Source organism: Octopus sinensis, linkage group LG18 (genome assembly GCF_006345805.1).
Source record: "Octopus sinensis linkage group LG18, ASM634580v1, whole genome shotgun sequence".
Lineage (NCBI taxonomy): Eukaryota > Metazoa > Mollusca > Cephalopoda > Octopoda > Octopodidae > Octopus > Octopus sinensis.
Genome location: NC_043014.1, coordinates 1,400,119 through 1,418,791, shown reverse-complemented (window position 1 = coordinate 1,418,791; position 18,673 = coordinate 1,400,119). Strand labels below are relative to the sequence as shown.

At 40.3% G+C, this 18,673-nt stretch overlaps 1 protein-coding gene across 1 annotated transcript in view; it reads left to right on the top strand.

The window, feature by feature from the left end:
- The window catches only part of LOC115221337 (methyl-CpG-binding domain protein 4), a 33,979-nt gene that overhangs the window by 12,056 nt on the left and 3,250 nt on the right, over window positions 1-18,673 (top strand). The window contains exons 2-5 of the mRNA XM_029791509.2: window positions 1,439-1,558; window positions 3,261-4,261; window positions 14,769-14,981; window positions 15,715-15,864. Coding sequence (XP_029647369.1) covers window positions 1,439-1,558; window positions 3,261-4,261; window positions 14,769-14,981; window positions 15,715-15,864 — 1,484 coding nt within the window. The remainder of the gene's footprint in view (window positions 1-1,438; window positions 1,559-3,260; window positions 4,262-14,768; window positions 14,982-15,714; window positions 15,865-18,673) is intronic.

The window sequence follows — 18,673 nt, the reverse complement described above, 5'->3', positions numbered from 1 at the left end:
CAGTCCCACTGCGTGGCACCTTGGGCAAGTGTCCTCTACTATAGCCTCGGGCCGACCAAAGCCTTGTGAGTGGATTTGGTAGACGGAAACTGAAAGAAGCCCGTCGTATATATGTATGTATATATATATATATATATATATATATATATATATATATGTGTGTGTGTGTCTGTGTTTGTCCCCCTAGCATTGCTTGACAACCGATGCTGGTGTGTTTATGTCCCCATTACTTAGCGGTTCGGCAAAAGAGACCGATAGAATAAGTACTGGGCTTACAAAAAGAATAAGTCCCGGGGTCGAGTTGCTCAATTAAAGGCGGTGCTCCAGCATGGCTGCAGTCAGATGACTGAAACAAGTAAAAAGGGAGTATGAGAAATAACTTCTCTGAATTCCCGATATATTCCCATATTTACTTTGACATCTGCTTTCCTCTGCTTCCGTGGATCGGATGAAGAACAATGTTGCCAACCCCTCTTCTGTTTCCAAGAAAAGAAATATTTTCCCTTAGTTCTTTAAATATGAAAAGCTCAATGGCCAGACAGGTGTTCATGGAATATTGTAAATAAACAGCACCGGTGGGACTGAACCTGGGACCCTGCGACTGGGGTGAAAATTCCTTAACTGCACTCATGTATGAATATGTCTGGGTATGTGTGATGCTTTTCCTGGTGCCAACCCTTTTTTTTTTTTTCATAATAGGGATTCAGCAAAAGAGACAAAAAGAATAAATAAAGGTGGGGGTGGGGGTCGAGTCATTCGACTAAAGATTTTTCGAGGTGGTGCCCCAGCATGGCCACAGTTTAATGACTGCAACAAGTCAAAGATAAAACCTAAAACTTTATTCCGCACTGGGTCATTCATGCAGAACACAAACGTCACCATTGCTTAAGTGGTCCTTGCGATGGGCTTCCTTTCAGTTTCCATTTACAAAACTTCACTCACAAGGCACTGGTCAACCCTGGGCCAAAGTATTCGTTGTTCAATAGTCCAAGGAGTGGGCTTGAACCCAAGCTGCATGGGTTGGAAAATGAACTGACCATGGTATATGTATATCGTTTAGGTTTTACTTCTTTCAGTCATTGGACTGTGGCCATGCTGGAGCACTGCCATGAATAAATTCACCCCAGTACTTCATTTTTCAGTACTTTATTGGTCTCTTTTACTGAACTGTTAAGTTATGGGGACATAACCTCCCCACCCCTCAAAAAAAAACTGATGCTGGTGATAGACATAAAGACACACGCATGATGGGTTTCCCCACAGTTTCCATCTACTTCCTGAGGTTAAAGAAGACACTTGCCCAAGGTGGGACTGAACCCAGAACCATGTGGTTGGGGAGCAAGCTTCTTACCACACAGACACACCCATATTAAATATCAATATAACTGTATTCTTTTAGTTGTTTGTGATGACACACGTCTGTCTTTTGTTGTTACAGTGGTACAGAAAACAAGAACTACCCCATCAGTACCCGCAACCTACCTACTGGATGGAGACGATGCGTTGTCCAAAGAACAAATGGAAAAAGCGCCGGAAAGTTTGATGTTTACTTTTACAGGTAAGTCACTAATTACCTTTTCTGCTTCCCTTGTTTATCCTTAGGTTCGTTTGAAGTACCAATCAAGAGATGTGGAATGGTGGAACTAAAAACGTTGGCTTGGATACCATATGGTATATGTTCCATGTCTTTGTGTTCTGAATTGAAAGCCAGGCATGGCCTTCCTGGGTGAAAAACAAAATCTGTTGCCTGGTTCAGTCCCCTACACACACCTATGGGTGGGTAACTTTTGTGGGGTTCATTCTGTTGCAAGCTTTCAGGGTAGGTTTCCTGTTAGAGAATGTCTTGTTCTCTTCATCATTACTTACAGATTAATGAAGAATTTTGGTTATTCATAACTGGAGGAATCTATAAAGTTATGGCCACACTGTCAATGAAATACGGATTATATAGTCTGAACAAAGATGATAATCTTTAGGTTAAGGGATTAGCGGAGAAGGGAAATACAAAAGCAGGTAAATTTATTGGGTCTTTGTCTCCATTTACTGGATTTTTTTTTCATTCTTGGTGCTTCCATCTCATGAAATGGTACGGAATAAGAACCTATGGTGTCTATTTCAGCTCTTTGAGTTCTTGCAGCATCGCCTCTGACAACACTGGTGTCATGACGAGAGAGAGAGAGGCTTGCATGCCAGGCCAACACTGGGTGTGTGCGCGTGCGTGCGTGTGTCTAAGGGAAATAACTCTTCCAGAAATTATAGAATATTTTGTTTTGTAAGATTTATTTCCCTTGCTAACTTCGTCGTTTTTTATGTTTTCTCTATGTACAACCTCTTCACTTTCTTTCTCTCTCTCCTGTATATGCGTGCACGTATTCATGTTTGTGTAACTGTGCACCCATTATCAGTATATGCCGTAGTTTATATCCGACCTATTAATGCAAAGCATTCACCTCAAAACTTCGATAAAGTACATAGATGAGAAAGGAAGAGTCACAGAGACAAAGAGGAGAGAAAAAGAGGGAGGGTGTGTGTAGGCGTAAACTTCCACAATATAAAAACAACACACGGAATATTTGTCTTTAATTTTCTGTTTGAATCTTGTTTAATTTTTATTTTACAGTAATAAATATTTTTCTTTTTCAAAGTTAGTCATCCTTTCATTATCATCATTTAACGTCTGTTGTCCATGCTGGCATGGGTTGGACGGTTTGACCGGGGCTAGTAAGCTGAGGGGCTGCACCAAACTCCAGTTAGCTTTGGCATGGTTTCTACAGCTGGATGCCCTTCCTAACGCCAACCACTTTACAGGGTGTAATGAGTGCTTTTACGTGTCACTGGCACAGGTGCCACTTGTGTGACACCAGTATCTACCACGACTACGATGCCAGTAGAACGTTAAAAGTATCATCCGAGCGTGATCGTTGCCAGGACCACTGACTGGCTCCCATGCTGGTGGCACATAAAAAAACACCTTTTGAGCATGGTCATTGCCAGTACCACCTGACTAGCCCTCGTACCAGTGGCATGTAAAAGTACCCACTACACTCTCAGAGTGGTTGGCGTTAGGAAGGGTCTCCAGTTGTAGAAACTTTGCCAGATCATATTGGACCCTGGTGCAGCCTTCTGGTTTGCCAATCCTCAGTCAAGCTGTCCAACCCATGCCAGCATGGAAAGCGGACGTTGAATGACGATGATGATGATGAATCTTAGTTTCCTGTTTTTTAATAGTGTTTCTGTATTTTTTTTTCTCTCTTTCACAGTCCTGAAAATAAAAGATTTCGGTCAAGAGTAAAACTAATGGAATTTTTTACTGAGAAGAGCCTCAACTTCAATATTGATGACTTTGAGTTTAATTCAAAGAGTTCTTCATCGTTTACAACACAAGCAAAGCCCAAAAAAAGTTCCAAAGTTGTGGCAAAGCCACCACAACCTGTAAAGAAGAGTTCCAAAAAGTTGCCAAAACTGGTTATAAAATTGGCATTCCCGGTGCCTTTGAAATATAAAGATTTGTATCCTCTTCAGTTTAACATTTGGAATTATTTTGAAGACTGGGTTAGTATTGTAGAGAATGGAGATCTTAAAACACGAGATGGGGTAACGAACCGGATTCGAACAACTCTAAAAGAACTAATGTTAAAAGATTTGGAAGCTTTTGAAACGACTTTGAAGAAAGAAACGGTTAATTCTGTGAAACCAATCAAGAAAACTGATAATTCTAAAGTTAAGCAGAAACAAGCTTTATCCGAAAATACTAAATTAAAAGAGAAAAATACCTCCAATTCTTCAAAAGTAGCAAATTCTGTTAGTCCTGATAAGAAAAATGTGTCTCTTTGTACAGATTCCAAAACATTGGCATCACAATCTCACCTCAAAGAGAATGGTTCCCCAAAATTAAAAGTGAAAAATGCCACCAATTCTTCAAAAGAGACTAACTCTGTTAGTCTCAGTTCCAATAAGAAACTTATCACCAATTCTTCGAAAGTAACAAACTCTGTTAGTTCTGATAAGAAAAACATGCCTTTGTGTTCAGATTCCAAAACATTGGCATCACAATCTCATCTCAAAGAGAATGGTTCACCATCCTTGGCCAGTTTCCTTTCCAAAAAAAGGAAACTGGAAAAGGAGTGTGGCCCTGAATTGTTAAAAGACTTGCATCCCAATAAAATGGCTAAAGTTGCTGCTGGCGGTGATGAAGATAATGGTGATGCTGATAATTGCAAAGTGGCCGATGCCAAAAGTTGTCAAAATTCCTCCATTAAAGGTGAGATTTGGTAGCATTGTTACATTCTCTACACAATTCCATGTCCCTACTTCAGATTTTCAGTTTGGGTGTTTAGAGACAGGCATTTTACACATACACACACACATTTATATACAGACTATTCAGATGTGTACACATTGTATATACACACACACACACAGATATAGATTAAATGTGTGTATATAGAAACATACACACATGCAACATGTTCTTCGTGGGAAATATATCTAGCATATAGGCTGTCCATTTTTATTGGTTGGTTCTCTAAATTTTGTATATATACTCTTTACTCTTTTGTTTGTTTCAGTCATTTGACTGCGGCCATGCTGGAGCACCGCCTTTAATCGAGCAACTCGACCCCGGCACTTATTCTTTGTAAGCCCAGTACTTATTCTATCGGTCTCTTTTGCCGAGGACATAAACACACCAGCATCGGTTGTCAAGCAATGCTTGGGGGACAAACACACACACATACATATATATATATATACATATATACGATGGGCTTCTTTCAGTTTCCGTCTACCAAATCCACTCACAAGGCTTTGGTCGGCCCGAGGCTATAGTAGAAGACACTTGCCCAAGGTGCCACGCAGTGGGACTGAACCCGGAACCATGTGGTTAGTAAACAAGCTACTTACCACACAGCCACTCCTGCGCCTATATGTATTTAATAAGTTTGAGTTTGGCTTTGCCTAAAGTTCCATTGACAGAGACGGCATGGCATAATGTTTCTTGCCTCTGAATATCTGAGGAGATGGATGTGTCCTTCATGCCCACGAAACTGAGCCAAACTCTGATAACATATGCATATATAGATACATGCACACACACACACACAAAACTCAAAAACAAAAATTCAAATGATTCTACTATCCTTCACCTCAATTGCTCAATTTTGTCCAGTGGACATATATGAGATATATATATAATGTCTATATATATAATATATGTATATATTATTTATATCTGTTTGAAATTTTTTTTTTTTTTAATGAAATTAAAAACGACAGGTAACCTTCAATGAAAACAGAGAGAGACTCAGTACCGAAGAAGAGGCTGAGTATTTTGTGAGATAGAACTACTGAGTGTTTAGCTTATAGACCATCTACCTATGTTACTATGCACCTGGCAGGAAACATCACACTCCATGGTCCAGTCTACCTAGCTGTCAATAAGTGGAGTCCACTGCTATATGTAAAAGAAGCTCTAGAATTAATATATATATATTTTTTTCTTATATTAATGTTCTATGTTTAGATTCTTGTATGGATCTGAGAACTTATATAAAGTTAGTATTAGGAAGAGCATCCAGCTGTAGAAACTATACCGAAGCAGACACTGGAGTATGATGCAGGTTTTGGACCATTCAGTTCCTGTCAAACCACCCCAACCTGTGCCAGCATGGAATATGGATAATAATAATAATGAAATTGAAATCATTGTATACAGTGGGCTCAGGTGCACCACAACTTGTCAAAAGTGCGTATAAAGTATATGCAGTAATGTACAAATGTCTGGGAAGTGAACAGTGTACGAGTCAGATACAAGCTTGTGTGTGTATGGAGGGGAGAAAATCAGGTGTAGTGTTGGCGAATCTCAGAAAGCATGGAAGTTTTGAAGGATGCAGTTTGTTCCATGTTTCAGCAACTCTTAGCGTGAAAAAATGTTTCCGAAAGTCATGGGAGCTGGATGTTAAATGATGCTGGAGATGAAGGAATGGTGCTTTGAATTGCTACAAGAAAATAGAACCATTTGCTGGCGACGCAACATGTATTTGGGTTATGTCCTCTTTCTCCTTACTCTTTCCTTCCAATATCTTAGATCTTCTGGAGAGCATTCAGTAGATGCAAATTATAAACCTATCAATAGAATTGGTCTTCGTTAAAGGTAGAACATGTAATCTGTGTCACCTGGCTGTTGGTTGTCTTTAGGTGATTATGGTCTGTTAGACTTTCGTGTTGCTTGTTCACTCTCGGGAGTATTGTCTTTCTTTCTTCTTGCCAAACTCAGAGACCCTAAAAAGGGTCATGAATGCCACCACATCTGATAAAGCCTGTAAAAACCTCTTTACAAGTTTTTTATCTGTTATTCTTCGTGACCTTTGTGGGTCGTCTAAGACTGGGGAACTGGAAGTTGTTAGTGTTTTGATTATAATGTTATTGGTGAACACTTGCTGGAAAGACCTTTGCAAGATTCCAGAGGGATGATATCCTGGGGGAAAAGGATTGGTTAGAGTGGTTGATGCTGGGCCAGAGAAGGGAGTTTTGCACAGTGATGGGAGATGAGAAAAATGAGTGGAACAAGGATGCTTGAGTGGTGGACATATAAGAGCAGCCGGCTCTGGTCAAGAGAGGACATTATAGTTGTGATAGAAAAGACAGAAAGAAGAGACGTTACCCGTGTGGGTCAGAAGCTGGAGTGTAACTGTTAGGGATTCTAATTAATTGAGTGACCCTTCTCTTGATACAATCTGGGATGTCTACATGTGGGCCTCATTCGAGTCACTTTGAAGGCCAGCAGCTATCGTGGTGGTGGTGGAGGGTATGTTTTCCGGCCCTGAAGAGAAGGACCAGTCTTTGAGATGAGATTCTAGCTATGATGAGGTTGAGTTTTTGCCTGGGGAGATCCTTGGTTATCGTGTTGCCTGGTATTTGGAGTGACTTTGAGATCTCCAGTTGAGTGCCACTCATGTCTAGTGGAGGCGGTAGTGTTTTGATACGAGTCATGGGCCATGTTGGATATAATTCTAATGTATTTTGTATTCAAATCCAGGATAATTTGTAGGGATAGTGGATCTACCCCAGTACTTAACTGTGATTTTTTTTTTACCCAGTGAGGGAGTCCCTGAATTGTCTTAGATTTCTCTTATCATTGCTTTTAAATCTAAATTGATTGATTGGAATATTAAATCAACCTCAGTACTTAACTGTTATTTATACAAACCGGTGAGGGAGCCCCTAGGTAGTCTTGGCTGTCTATTATAATTCCATTCACGTAAGGTGGCAAGCAGTATTTTGTCAATCTTTACATTCAGGGTTCAAATTCCACCAAGGTCAACTTTGCCTTTCATCCTTTTGGGGGGTTGATAAAATAAGTATGAGTCAAGTCCTGGGGTCGATGTAATCAATTAACCCCCGCCACCCTCAAATTCCAGGTTTTTTACCTGTAGGAGAAAAGTTGATAAATCTGGGTTGCTTTATCTGCCTTACTACTTAACTGTTACTTATATGATCCTATAAGGGAGCCCCTAGGACATCTTAATTATTAAGTCTACCCCCATTATATTGTTGGTATTTATGCTTTCATAAAGCATTTTGTATCTTAATTTTTTTTTGTATAATTCACCGGTGCCATTGTTTCACACACATATATATACACTCTACACTTTTGGGAAAGGCATGGCTGTCACCACTTCGCATTCTTCCTCTTCTATAAATCTGAGCTAGTGTGCCTGAACAAATTATCTATCATATTTAATAATAAAAATAATTATTTTTGTTGATAATTTTATTATATTTTAAATTTATTTTTCATATTTATATATTATTTGTTTATTTAATAAAATTATTATCCTTTATTTTATTTTTGGTTATTTTTGTTTATTTATTTACATTTCTACCTATATGATCTGCGATGCAGGCATGTCTGCATGGTCCAGGAGTTTAACTCCCAACTGTGTGGTTGTGAGTTCATTTCCATTGCATGAACACGGTGGGGAGAAGGGTTTTTTTTTATTTTAACTTCAGGCTAATTCTTGTGAATGAAAATTGGTAGGTAAAAACTTATATAATATATATATATATAATATATATATATATATATATATATATATATATATATATATATATGAAGAGATGACAAAAGAATAAATGATTGTTTTACGAACTTTATTTGTTCACTGCTGTTTCTGCTATGACATGCAGAAACAGCTGTGAACAAATGAATTTCATAAGAGAATCCTTTATTCCTTTGTCATCTCTTTCTTATTACTGCTCTATACTCAGCTAATACTTTCTTTTGAAACTTACATAGACTGAGCCCTACACCAAGTTCTTAGTCTCACTATGCCTGTTCACACACATTTATACACAAGTAAATGCATAGATGCAAAACAAGGTGGAGAAGGATAGTACTCAAATACCAAAGGTAGAGTAAAATACTGTTTTAAAGCTGGAAAAACAGTTTATGAAGTGTCTTCCAGCTTTAACAAAATACCACACACACGTGTGTATATATATATATGTGTGTGTGTGTGTGTGTATATAATAGTATATATATATGCATATATACATACGTATATGTATGTATATATATGCATATGAGGGCACAGGACGTCATGAAACGTGTACAACAAAAAATATGAAGTACGAATACATGGAATATGAATTATTTTTTCAAACAATGAAAGACACAAATGGAAAACAAGACAAACAACACAAGAAAAATTGTCCCTTCATCAGTTGTTGGCTGTTTTTTAACTCTCGTATTTCGAGCATTTAACAATATATATATGTGTGTGTGTGTATACACACATACAGTAATAAAGGTGAAAGAAATGGATAATGTAGGTGTTTGCATAGCGCCAAATTTATTATTGTCAACATGTGTCATACAACTTAACAAACATTAACATGTGGGATTCTAGAAGATTATGCATTAACATGTTTCCATACCATTGCCAGATCGTCAGGTAATACTTCATTAGAGCTTAACTGGGTGGTATGTGCCAGTGGCATTATGGCAACACATGCCAAGTTGTATGGTACAATGAAAAGTAATAAGTTTTTGCTACTAAAACCTGTCTAGTAATACCCAGATTAGTCTATTGATACAACTTTGTTACTATCTTTATGCCGTGTTAGATGTTCTAATAAATCCTTGGATCTTTCTGGATTTACGGAATACCAAATACGGGTGAAATATCCTTTTGACTTAGCCATAACCACTCTTCTTCATAGATCCTATTTTATACAGGGATATATTTTTGATTATTTTTCATAGGAAGAAAGTTACAAAAGTACCCCTGGGGTTGAGACTTCAAATCCAGGAGCTTGTCTGTTATAATTATAAATCACACAATATAAAATATGTTGTTATATTTGAAGTCTGTTTGATGTGGGTCATGCATGAAGCCCCTGGCCCTTGAGTCACTGTTGTGAGTTTCTGATAATTCAAAGTGTTTACAATTGAAACAACCGTAAATTAAACTTGCCATCTGTGTATTATACATTATCTACATCGTGGATTGGCTTTGATGTTGTGAATTATATCTGGGAGGATGTTGCTCCAGTATATATTGTGTTTTCAGCACAAGTCAATGATGTGTTTTATGGTGTATATACCTCAAGTATTATACACAGTGATTTTAATGCCAGAGCAACAAGCTGGCCTTTGTGCTGATGGCTTGTTAAAAACACCATTCGAGCATGATCGTTACCTGCGTCACCTTACTAGCATTTGTGCTGGGGGCACGGGAATAAACATTCGAGCGAGGTCATTGCCAGTGCTGCTGGACTGGCTCCTGTGCAGGTGGCATATAAAAAGTACCATTTGAGCGTGGCCTTTGCCAGTACTACCTAACTGGCCCTCATGCCGGTGGGACGTAAAAGCACCCACTACACTCTCAGAGTGGTTGGCGCTAGGAAGGGCATCCATCTGCCAGACCAGATTGGAGTCTGGTTCGCCAGACCTCAGTCAACTCGTCCAACCCATGCTAGCATGGAAAGCGGATGTTAAACGATGATGATGATGCTATCTCACTTGCATACATGGAGATTCTTACGGCCCAACAAGCTTTCCACCATATCAGTGAATGCATTATTCACTATTTCCTGTATATCTGAGGGACGAATTCTGTTCATGCATGTGACAAGTGGCTACATGTCATTGACAAGGCCCCCAAAAAGCCAAAACATTTTGTGTTCTAGTGAGTCAGTGCTCGGACAATGTTCACCTCATTTCAAGATATATTTTGTTTTGTTTTAACATGTTTATGAAGAGTATTGTACCTTTTAGAGGTGTATAAATGTTAAGTGTAGTACGCAGATAGTTTATGTAAAAAGCACCCAGTACACTGTGTAAAGTGGTTGGTGTTAGGAAGGGCATCCAGCTATAGTAACCCCACCAGAATGGGCAATTGAAGCTTGTTGCATTTCTCTGGTTTGCCAGCTTCAGTCAAACCGTCCAACCCATGCCAGCATGGAAAACAGACGTTAGATGATGATGATGATGGTTTTCGTGTATTTTAGTTCTATTTCTTCTGTTTGTTGTAGCCAACCTGTGGCTATGTTATTCAGATATCAACATGTCCACCTTCAATGGAGAAGTCATTTATAAATAAATGTAATTAAATGAAGACAGAGTGAGAGAAGCAATATTCTTGATATGAAATCATGTGTGGATTGATCTAATTAATTGTACTGTTAATTAGTTAGCTGGTAAGTTAAGTACCTAGTTAACTAGCAGTTTTGAGGGGAAGGGTATTAATGAATAACACGACAGCGAGCTGGCAGAAACGTTAGCACACCGGGCGAAATGCTTAGCGGAATTTCGTCTGTCGCTACGTTCTGAGTTCAAATTCCGCCGAGGTCGACTTTGCCTTTCATCCTTTCGGAGTCGATAAATTAAGTACCAGTTATGCACTGGGGTCGATGTAATCGACTTAATACCTATGTCTGTCCTTGTTTGTCCCCTCTGTGTTTAGCCCCTTGTGGGTAGTAAAGAAATAGGTATTAATGAATATCGTCTACCTTGGTATATGACTGGTACTATATTTTATCAGCCTTGGAGGAATGAATGTCTAAGTTGTTCTGGTAGGGTTAGAACTCTGAGTCAAGTGCTCAAAGAAATATCACAAACCATTTTGAAAGAAGAGAAATAGAAATGTTCTGAGTTTTTAATGACAGAATGACACCAAGATGTAACTGCATGCCTGGAGATGTAGGATTGTGTCCCATGGGGCTGCCTTTGACATTTTCTTTGCAAAAGGGGTTTTCTACCCAATATTTCGATGCCATTATTTGTAGCTTCTTTTGTGCTTCGAGATCAGATCTTCCAAAAAAGAATTATTTCATGGTCTCTGGAAATTTTATAACTTCTTTATTACATTCCTGTATTCCATGAGTAACTTGGGAAAAAAATATTCCTGGAATCAGATTCATAATTTTTTCTTTTTTTACAAATTCTTGAGAAATATAAAAAATAAAAATCAAGGGAAGTAATGAAAAAATTGTCTTACGGAGTTACCTCCCATGTAAGACTTCATAGTTTTGTATTTTTTATCTTTGTTTTTTTGTCTGCTGTCGAACTTTAGGTCAGGTCTGATATATGTACCAACCGTGACCAATGCTCTTTATTTTAAAAGATAATGCACCCAGGACTACATTATCCAAGGTTTATTTATGCTTCCGTAAGTGAGTAGGGTGTGATTGAAAGGAGGTTTGACTGTTCTGTCTAGCAGATCAATTAGCCATGTTGAGGTTTCTCATCTTGTGTATCGTCTCACTTGACACTCCTCATTCGTTGTGGCCTCTTTATGTCCTGTTTGCCTCGACAATGCCCTGCCTAAGATGGCCCTGGAGGGGAATGAAAAGATGCTACTGGTACAAATGAATCCAAAGATGTAGTCTTCAGCAATACAACACTGCTGCTACTACTACTAAAAATAATAATGATAATATTAATGGGTTCAAATTTTGGCACAATACCAGAAATTCTTGTGGGTAGAGCTAGTTGACTACATTGACCCGGGTACTCAATTGGTACTTTATTTTATTGACCCCGGAAACATGAACAATAGAAGTTGGCCCAAGTAGAATTTGAACTTAGAATATGAAAAGCTAAAAAACAAAATGTTGCTGAAATTGTGTGAAGCGTTAACGGTTCCACCAGCTCAAGTAACAATGATGATAATTGTTCTAAAGTTTGGTTGAAGACCAGCAATTTTTGGAGGGGAAGATGTAATTGTTGATATTATTGGGCCCCTCCCCTCAGTCAATACTGGAATGGTACTTTGTTATTTTGGCCCCGGAGACATGAAAGGCAAAGTTGATTTCAGCAAGAATGTAGAGAGTCAGAAAAAACACCACACAGAATTTTGCCAACACCCAAATGGTTCTGCCAATCCAGTGCCATGCTGTTGGTGATGATTAAAAAACCTGCAGACATCATCATCATCATCAGGAGTGGCAGTGTGGTAAGTAGCTTGTTTACCAAACCACATGGTTCTGGGTTCAGTCCCACTGCATGGCACCTTGGGCAAGTGTCTTCTATAGCCTTGGGTTGACCAAAGCCTTGTGGGTGGATTTGGTAGACGGAAACTGAAAGAAGCCCGTCATATATGTATATATATATGTGTGTGTGTGTTTGTGCGTCTTTGTTTGTTCCCCCAACATCGCTTGACAACCGATGCTGGTGTGTTTATGTCCCCGTAACTTAGCAGTTCAGCAAAAGAAACTGATAGAATAAGTACTAGGCTTACAAAGAATAAGTCCTGGGGTCGATTTGCTTGACTAAAGGCGGTGCTCCAGCATGGCCGCAGTCAAATGACTGAAACAAGTAAAAGAGTTAAAAAAAAAGAGTATCATCATAATGTTGTTGTTTCCCCAACAGAAGTTCAATCTCTCCATTTCACTCAAAGAAGCAGAATGGTTTACTCCACTCAGTGGAGTATGAGCCATTGTAATGAGGGACAACCTTCACTCAATATCCATTGATGAACAACAATTTGAACAGATGTTGGACTACATAAGATGAACAAGTAGGCTTCACCACCTCCATACTTATATATGGAACAATCCACTCATCACACATCATCATCATCATCATTTAACGTCTGCTTTCCATGCTAGCATGGGTTGGACGGTTCGACTGGGGATCTGGGAAGCCAGAAGGCTGCACCAGGCTCCAGTCTGATCTGGCAGTGTTTCTGAAAAACGCCGCCGCCGTGGTGATCTCATTCTCGCCCACAACATCATAAGCGGGAAGTGTAACCTCTCGAAAGAGCTGTTCTTCACTCCTGCTCCAGAGCGTCGGCTGCGGGGTCATTCCGAAAAGCTCTACCTGCAACGATTTCATCTCAATCGAAGGAGAGGGTCTTTCTCCGTCCGGGTTGCGGATCCGTGGAACAAGCTGCCAGACGAGATGGTGAAGATGCCGACGACCGCTTTGTTCAAAGCCTCCCTGGACCTCAAGTGGCCTGAACTCTTTACATGAACACCCTCCCTGTACTTAACTCCATGTCCCCCTACATGGCCTTGCTATTTGCTTTTGAGCCAAATTAACTAACTAACTAACTAACTAACTACTGCTGGATGCATTCCTAACACCAACCACTCCATGAGTATAGTGGGTACTTTTTATGTGCCACCTGCACAGGTGCCAGGCGAGGCTGGCAATGGCCACGATCGGATTGGTGCATTTTACGTGCCACCGGCACAAAAGCCAGTCGAGGCGGCACTGGCATCGGCCTACGTTGAATAATCTATTACTACCTCCAATTACATATGGATCGGTCCATCATGGTGCACTGGACAGCCTATCACTACTTCCATACATATGGACTGGTCTACCCATCTCGTATACATATAATTTTAATGTTCACTGTTCCATGCTTGCAAGTGTTGGACAGAGTTTATTGAGGAAGATTCTCTAAAGACCGATTCCATTCTGGTCATCAATCCTCACCTGTTTCCAAGTAAGGTGATAGTACCCCGTGGCTGGACATACTCTTTACTCTCTCTTTTACTTGTTTCAGTCATTTGACTGCGGCCATGCTGGAGCACCGCCTTTAATCGAGCAACTCGACCCCGGCACTTATTCTTTGTAAGCCCAGTACTTATTCTATCGGTCTCTTTTGCCGAGGACATAAACACACCAGCATCGGTTGTCAAGCAATGCTAGGGGGACAAACACAAACACACAACACACACACACATACACATATATATATATATACATATATACAACAGGCTTCTTTCAGTTTCCGCCTACCAAATCCACTCACAAGGCATTGGTCGGCCCGGGGCTATAGCAGAAGACACTTGCCCAAGATGCCACGCAGTGGGACTGAACCCAGAACCATGTGGTTGGTTAGCAAGCTACTTACCACACAGCCACTCCTGTTCTCACAGAATATTGGAAATGAAGGACACTGCTTGTATGACAGTGACACTCATTTACAACTGTCACATGGTGTCAAGACAAGGAGACACACACACACATGCAAATAAATATATACACTCATATATATATGTGTGTGTGTGTGTGGTTATCAATACTTTGAGAAGCTCAGTGAAGACTGGCATACAGGGGTGACTTAATGAAGGTTATGCAGTACCCTGGGTAGTTAAGTGAAGCTTATAAATATACCAAGTATTTTAGGGAAGAGTCCAGAGTACTTTAATGAAAGTTATGGGTGTATGGCTAGTTTAGTAAAGGCTATGGTCATGCTCCCTTATTGATCAAGCAAAAAGAAATAAAATATATTTTTGTCTCGTTATTACAGAAACTAAATCAAAGCCCAAAAGTCCAAAATCACTGCAGAAAAGTAAATATTTCCAGAAGAAAGATGACAAAATGACGTCATTGGCCCAGCCTCGAATTCTCAGCCAAACAAAATGGACACCCCCGAAATCGCCATTCTGCCTTGTCCAAGAAAGTCTCTTCCACGACCCATGGAAATTATTGATTGCTACGATATTTCTTAATAAAACTACAGGTATGATGTCTAAACTTTATTTCTTATTAAAACTTGCTGATTGACAGTTGAACCTTTTGTCACCTCGCACTTGCGTGTCTTTTACTACTTCATATTGTCAAAGAAAAAAAGAAGAAATCTTTGCTTGTTTTACCCCCTGTTCTGTTAGTTTTTACTGAAATCAAATTAACCTTTGAAAGCTGATTGGGCCCAAGTGACCGGAATCACAGTTTTGTACTAAAAAAAGAACAAGGCTTTGTGCCTTCAGGAACATACAGGCTGTGGTAGAAAATCCTTGCATATCTGAGAATGCCATTGGTGTGGCGCTAGTGAAGTTAGACAAATGGTAATGGTTTTATTCTGTAGCGAATGTTCTGTTGTGGAGGTGCACGGCTTAGTGGTTAGGCTTGTGATTGTGAAGCCACGGGTTCGATTCCTGGTGGCACTTTGTGCCATTGCACAAGACACTTTATTTCACTTTGCTACAGTCCACTCGGTTGGCAAAAATGATCGCGGGTGGTGGGGTGGACTCAATCATTGCTTGCCTAGCCAGCAGGGTGTCACCATTCAAACACTAAAATGATACCAAGTGCATTGTGATCAGTGGTGTATAACAGTGTCCAATGGTCTGGTCAGCCATGTGATAATGTGATATACAATATGCTATGTGTATTATATGTATTATGACATCATATTGCTCTCTTCTGTGATATTTTTGATATATTAAGCTGTTATTTTAATATTTCCTGTCCAGGCAAAGCTGCGATTCCTTTGTTGTGGAAATTCTTTGATCTCTACCCTGATGCTGATACCACAAGAAAAGCTAATTGGCAAGAAATAGCACGTTTGATAACTCCACTTGGTCTTAATGAAAAACGCTCCAAGATAATCATCCGATTTTCAGGTAAAATGCCAAAGAATGAAACTATCTTTTTGACACCAAATGTTTTTAAAGGGATCTCCCTAAGATGAAATCATGAAGCTTTGTAGCATTTAACACACATACTGCAACCCTTAATCCAGACATTCTTTTCTCTCCATTTTTTGTTTCTTCTTTCGCCATCTGTTTTCTTTCCTCATCTCGTTCTGAAGAAGAGCAAAGGCTCAAAACATAAAAGACTGCTTCCATTTCTCCCCAAGTGTCAAGCTAATCCACCCTGTTTGTTCCTTCACCTGCCTCTGTCTTTTTTTCTTCTGGTACAGTTTTGGACCATACATTAAGTATGTCATACTGATATAATGTTCACATTATTGAGCTGTTCCTAATGCAAAACTTGAATTTTGTTTTACTTGTGCGATACTTTTGCACATCAGCAAATAGATTTTTTACTCTGTGTATTCATACTTCTGTCCAGCTGTCTCAATTTGTTTCAAAAGCACCGAGGAGTGGGAACAGCCATGAAATATTCTTGGTATCTGTCACTCTTGTGCAGCTTTGAAGTATGTTGTGTTCTTTAACACTATAGTGTCTTTAAAAATTTGAATATATAGGCGTAGGTGAGGCTGTGTGGTAAGAAGATTGCTTCCTAACCACATGGTTCTGGGTTCAGTCCCACTGCATGGCACCTTGGGCAAGTGTCTTCTATTATAACCTCAGTTTGACCAAAGCCTTGTGAGTGGATTTGGTAGACGGAAACTGAAAGAAGCCCATCATGTGTGTATATATATATATTTATAAATATATATATATATATATATATATATGTGTGTGTGTGTGTGTGTGTATGTATGTATGTGTTTGTCTGTGTATGTATGTATGTGTCTGTGTTTGTCCCCATAATTTAGTGGTTTCGTAACAAAGGCCGATAGACTTGCAAAGAATAAATCGTGGGGTTGATTTGTTCGACTAAATGCATGGCCACAGTCAATTGTCTGAAGCAAATAAAAGAAATACATGTGTGTTTGTATTGTGATCAACCAGACTATTGAATGTTGTTATACATTGCTGGTCACAATGCGCTTTCATCATTTTAGCTTTTGAATGTTGCCACTCTACTGGTTAGGTGAGCAGGCCAACATTCCACTCTGTCAGTAAGTTAGTCCATCACGGGGTGACCCATTTACAGCTAGGTAGACTGGGGCAATATGAATTGGAGGGTTTTGCTCAAGAGCACAACTTGTCACTTGTCCAGGAATCAAACCCAGGATCTTTAGATTGTGAGTGCAACACCCCAGCCACTGGGCCATGTACCTTCACCCCTCACCACACACACACACATATTTAATTTGATTTCTTAGTGATTAACTGATTAAATAAACAAATAATGAATGTTTAATTATCAGTATTTTTTAATTAAGTGACACCACTGTCGTGAGTGTGTATGTAAATGTATGTATATTAATAAAAGTATTTATGTGTGTCATCATCATCATCATCATCGTCGTTTAACGTCCGTTCTCCATGCTAGCATGGGTTGGACGGTTCGACCGGGGATCTGGAAGCCAGAAGGCTGCACCAGGCTCCGGTCTTATCTGGCAATGTTTCTACAGCTAGATACCCTTCCTAACACCAACCACTCCGTGAGTGTAGTGGGTGCTTTTTACGTGCCACCTGCACAGGTGCCAGGCGGGGCTGGCAACGGCCACGGTCAGATTGGTGTATTTTATGTGCCACCGGCACGGAAGCCAGTCGAGGCGGTGCTGGCATCGGCCACGAGTCGGATAGTGCTTTTTACGTACCACCAGACCAGGGATCTGGCTGGTTCAATTCGATTTCGATTTCGCTTGCCCCAACATGTCTTCACAAGCAAAGGGGGTTGGCATGGGTGCCTGTCGTACGGTCGCATTGGAGTATTTTACGTGCCACGGCCACGAGTCGGATAGTGCTTTTTACGTACCACCAGACCAGGGATCCTGGCTGGTTCAATTCGATTTCGATTTCGCTTGCCCCAACATGTCTTCACAAGCAAAGGGGGTTGGCATGGGTGCCTGTCGTACGGTCGCATTGGAGTATTTTACGTGCCACGGCCACGAGTCGGATAGTGCTTTTTACGTACCACCAGGCCAGGGATCCTGGCTGGTTCAATTCGGTTTCGATTTCGATTTCGCTTGCCCCAACATGTCTTTGCAAGCATGGGGGGTTGGCATGGGTGTCTGTCGTCGGATTAGGTTCTATATCGACTTCGCTTGCCTCAACCGGTCTTTGTGTCCAAGGGAGGAAAGGCATTCATAAGTGGGCTGGGCTCACTTGTCCTGCCTGGTCTTCTCACGTACAGAATATTTCCAAAGGTCTCGGTCTCTGGTCATTTCCTCAGTGAGGCCTAAAGTTCGAAGGTCGTGCTTCACCACCTCGTCCCAGGTTTTCCTGGGTCTACCTCTTCCACGGGTTCCCTCAACTGCTAGGGATTGGCACTTTCTCACACACCTATCTTCATCCATTCTCGCCACATGACCATACCAGCGCAATCGTCTCTCTTGCACACCACAACTGATGCTTCTTAGGTACAACATTTCTCTCAAGGTGCTAACGCTCTGTCGAGTATGTACACTGACATTACACATCCATCGGAGCATACTGGCTTCATTCCTCACGAGCTTACGCATGTCCTCAGCAGTCACGGCCCATGTTTCGCTGCCATGTAGCATGGCTGTTCGTACACACGCATCATACAGTCTGCCTTTTACTCTGAGCGAGAGGCCTTTAGTCACCAGCAGAGGTAAGAGCTCCCTAAACTTTGCCCAGGCTATTCTTATTCTAGCAGTTACACTTTCAG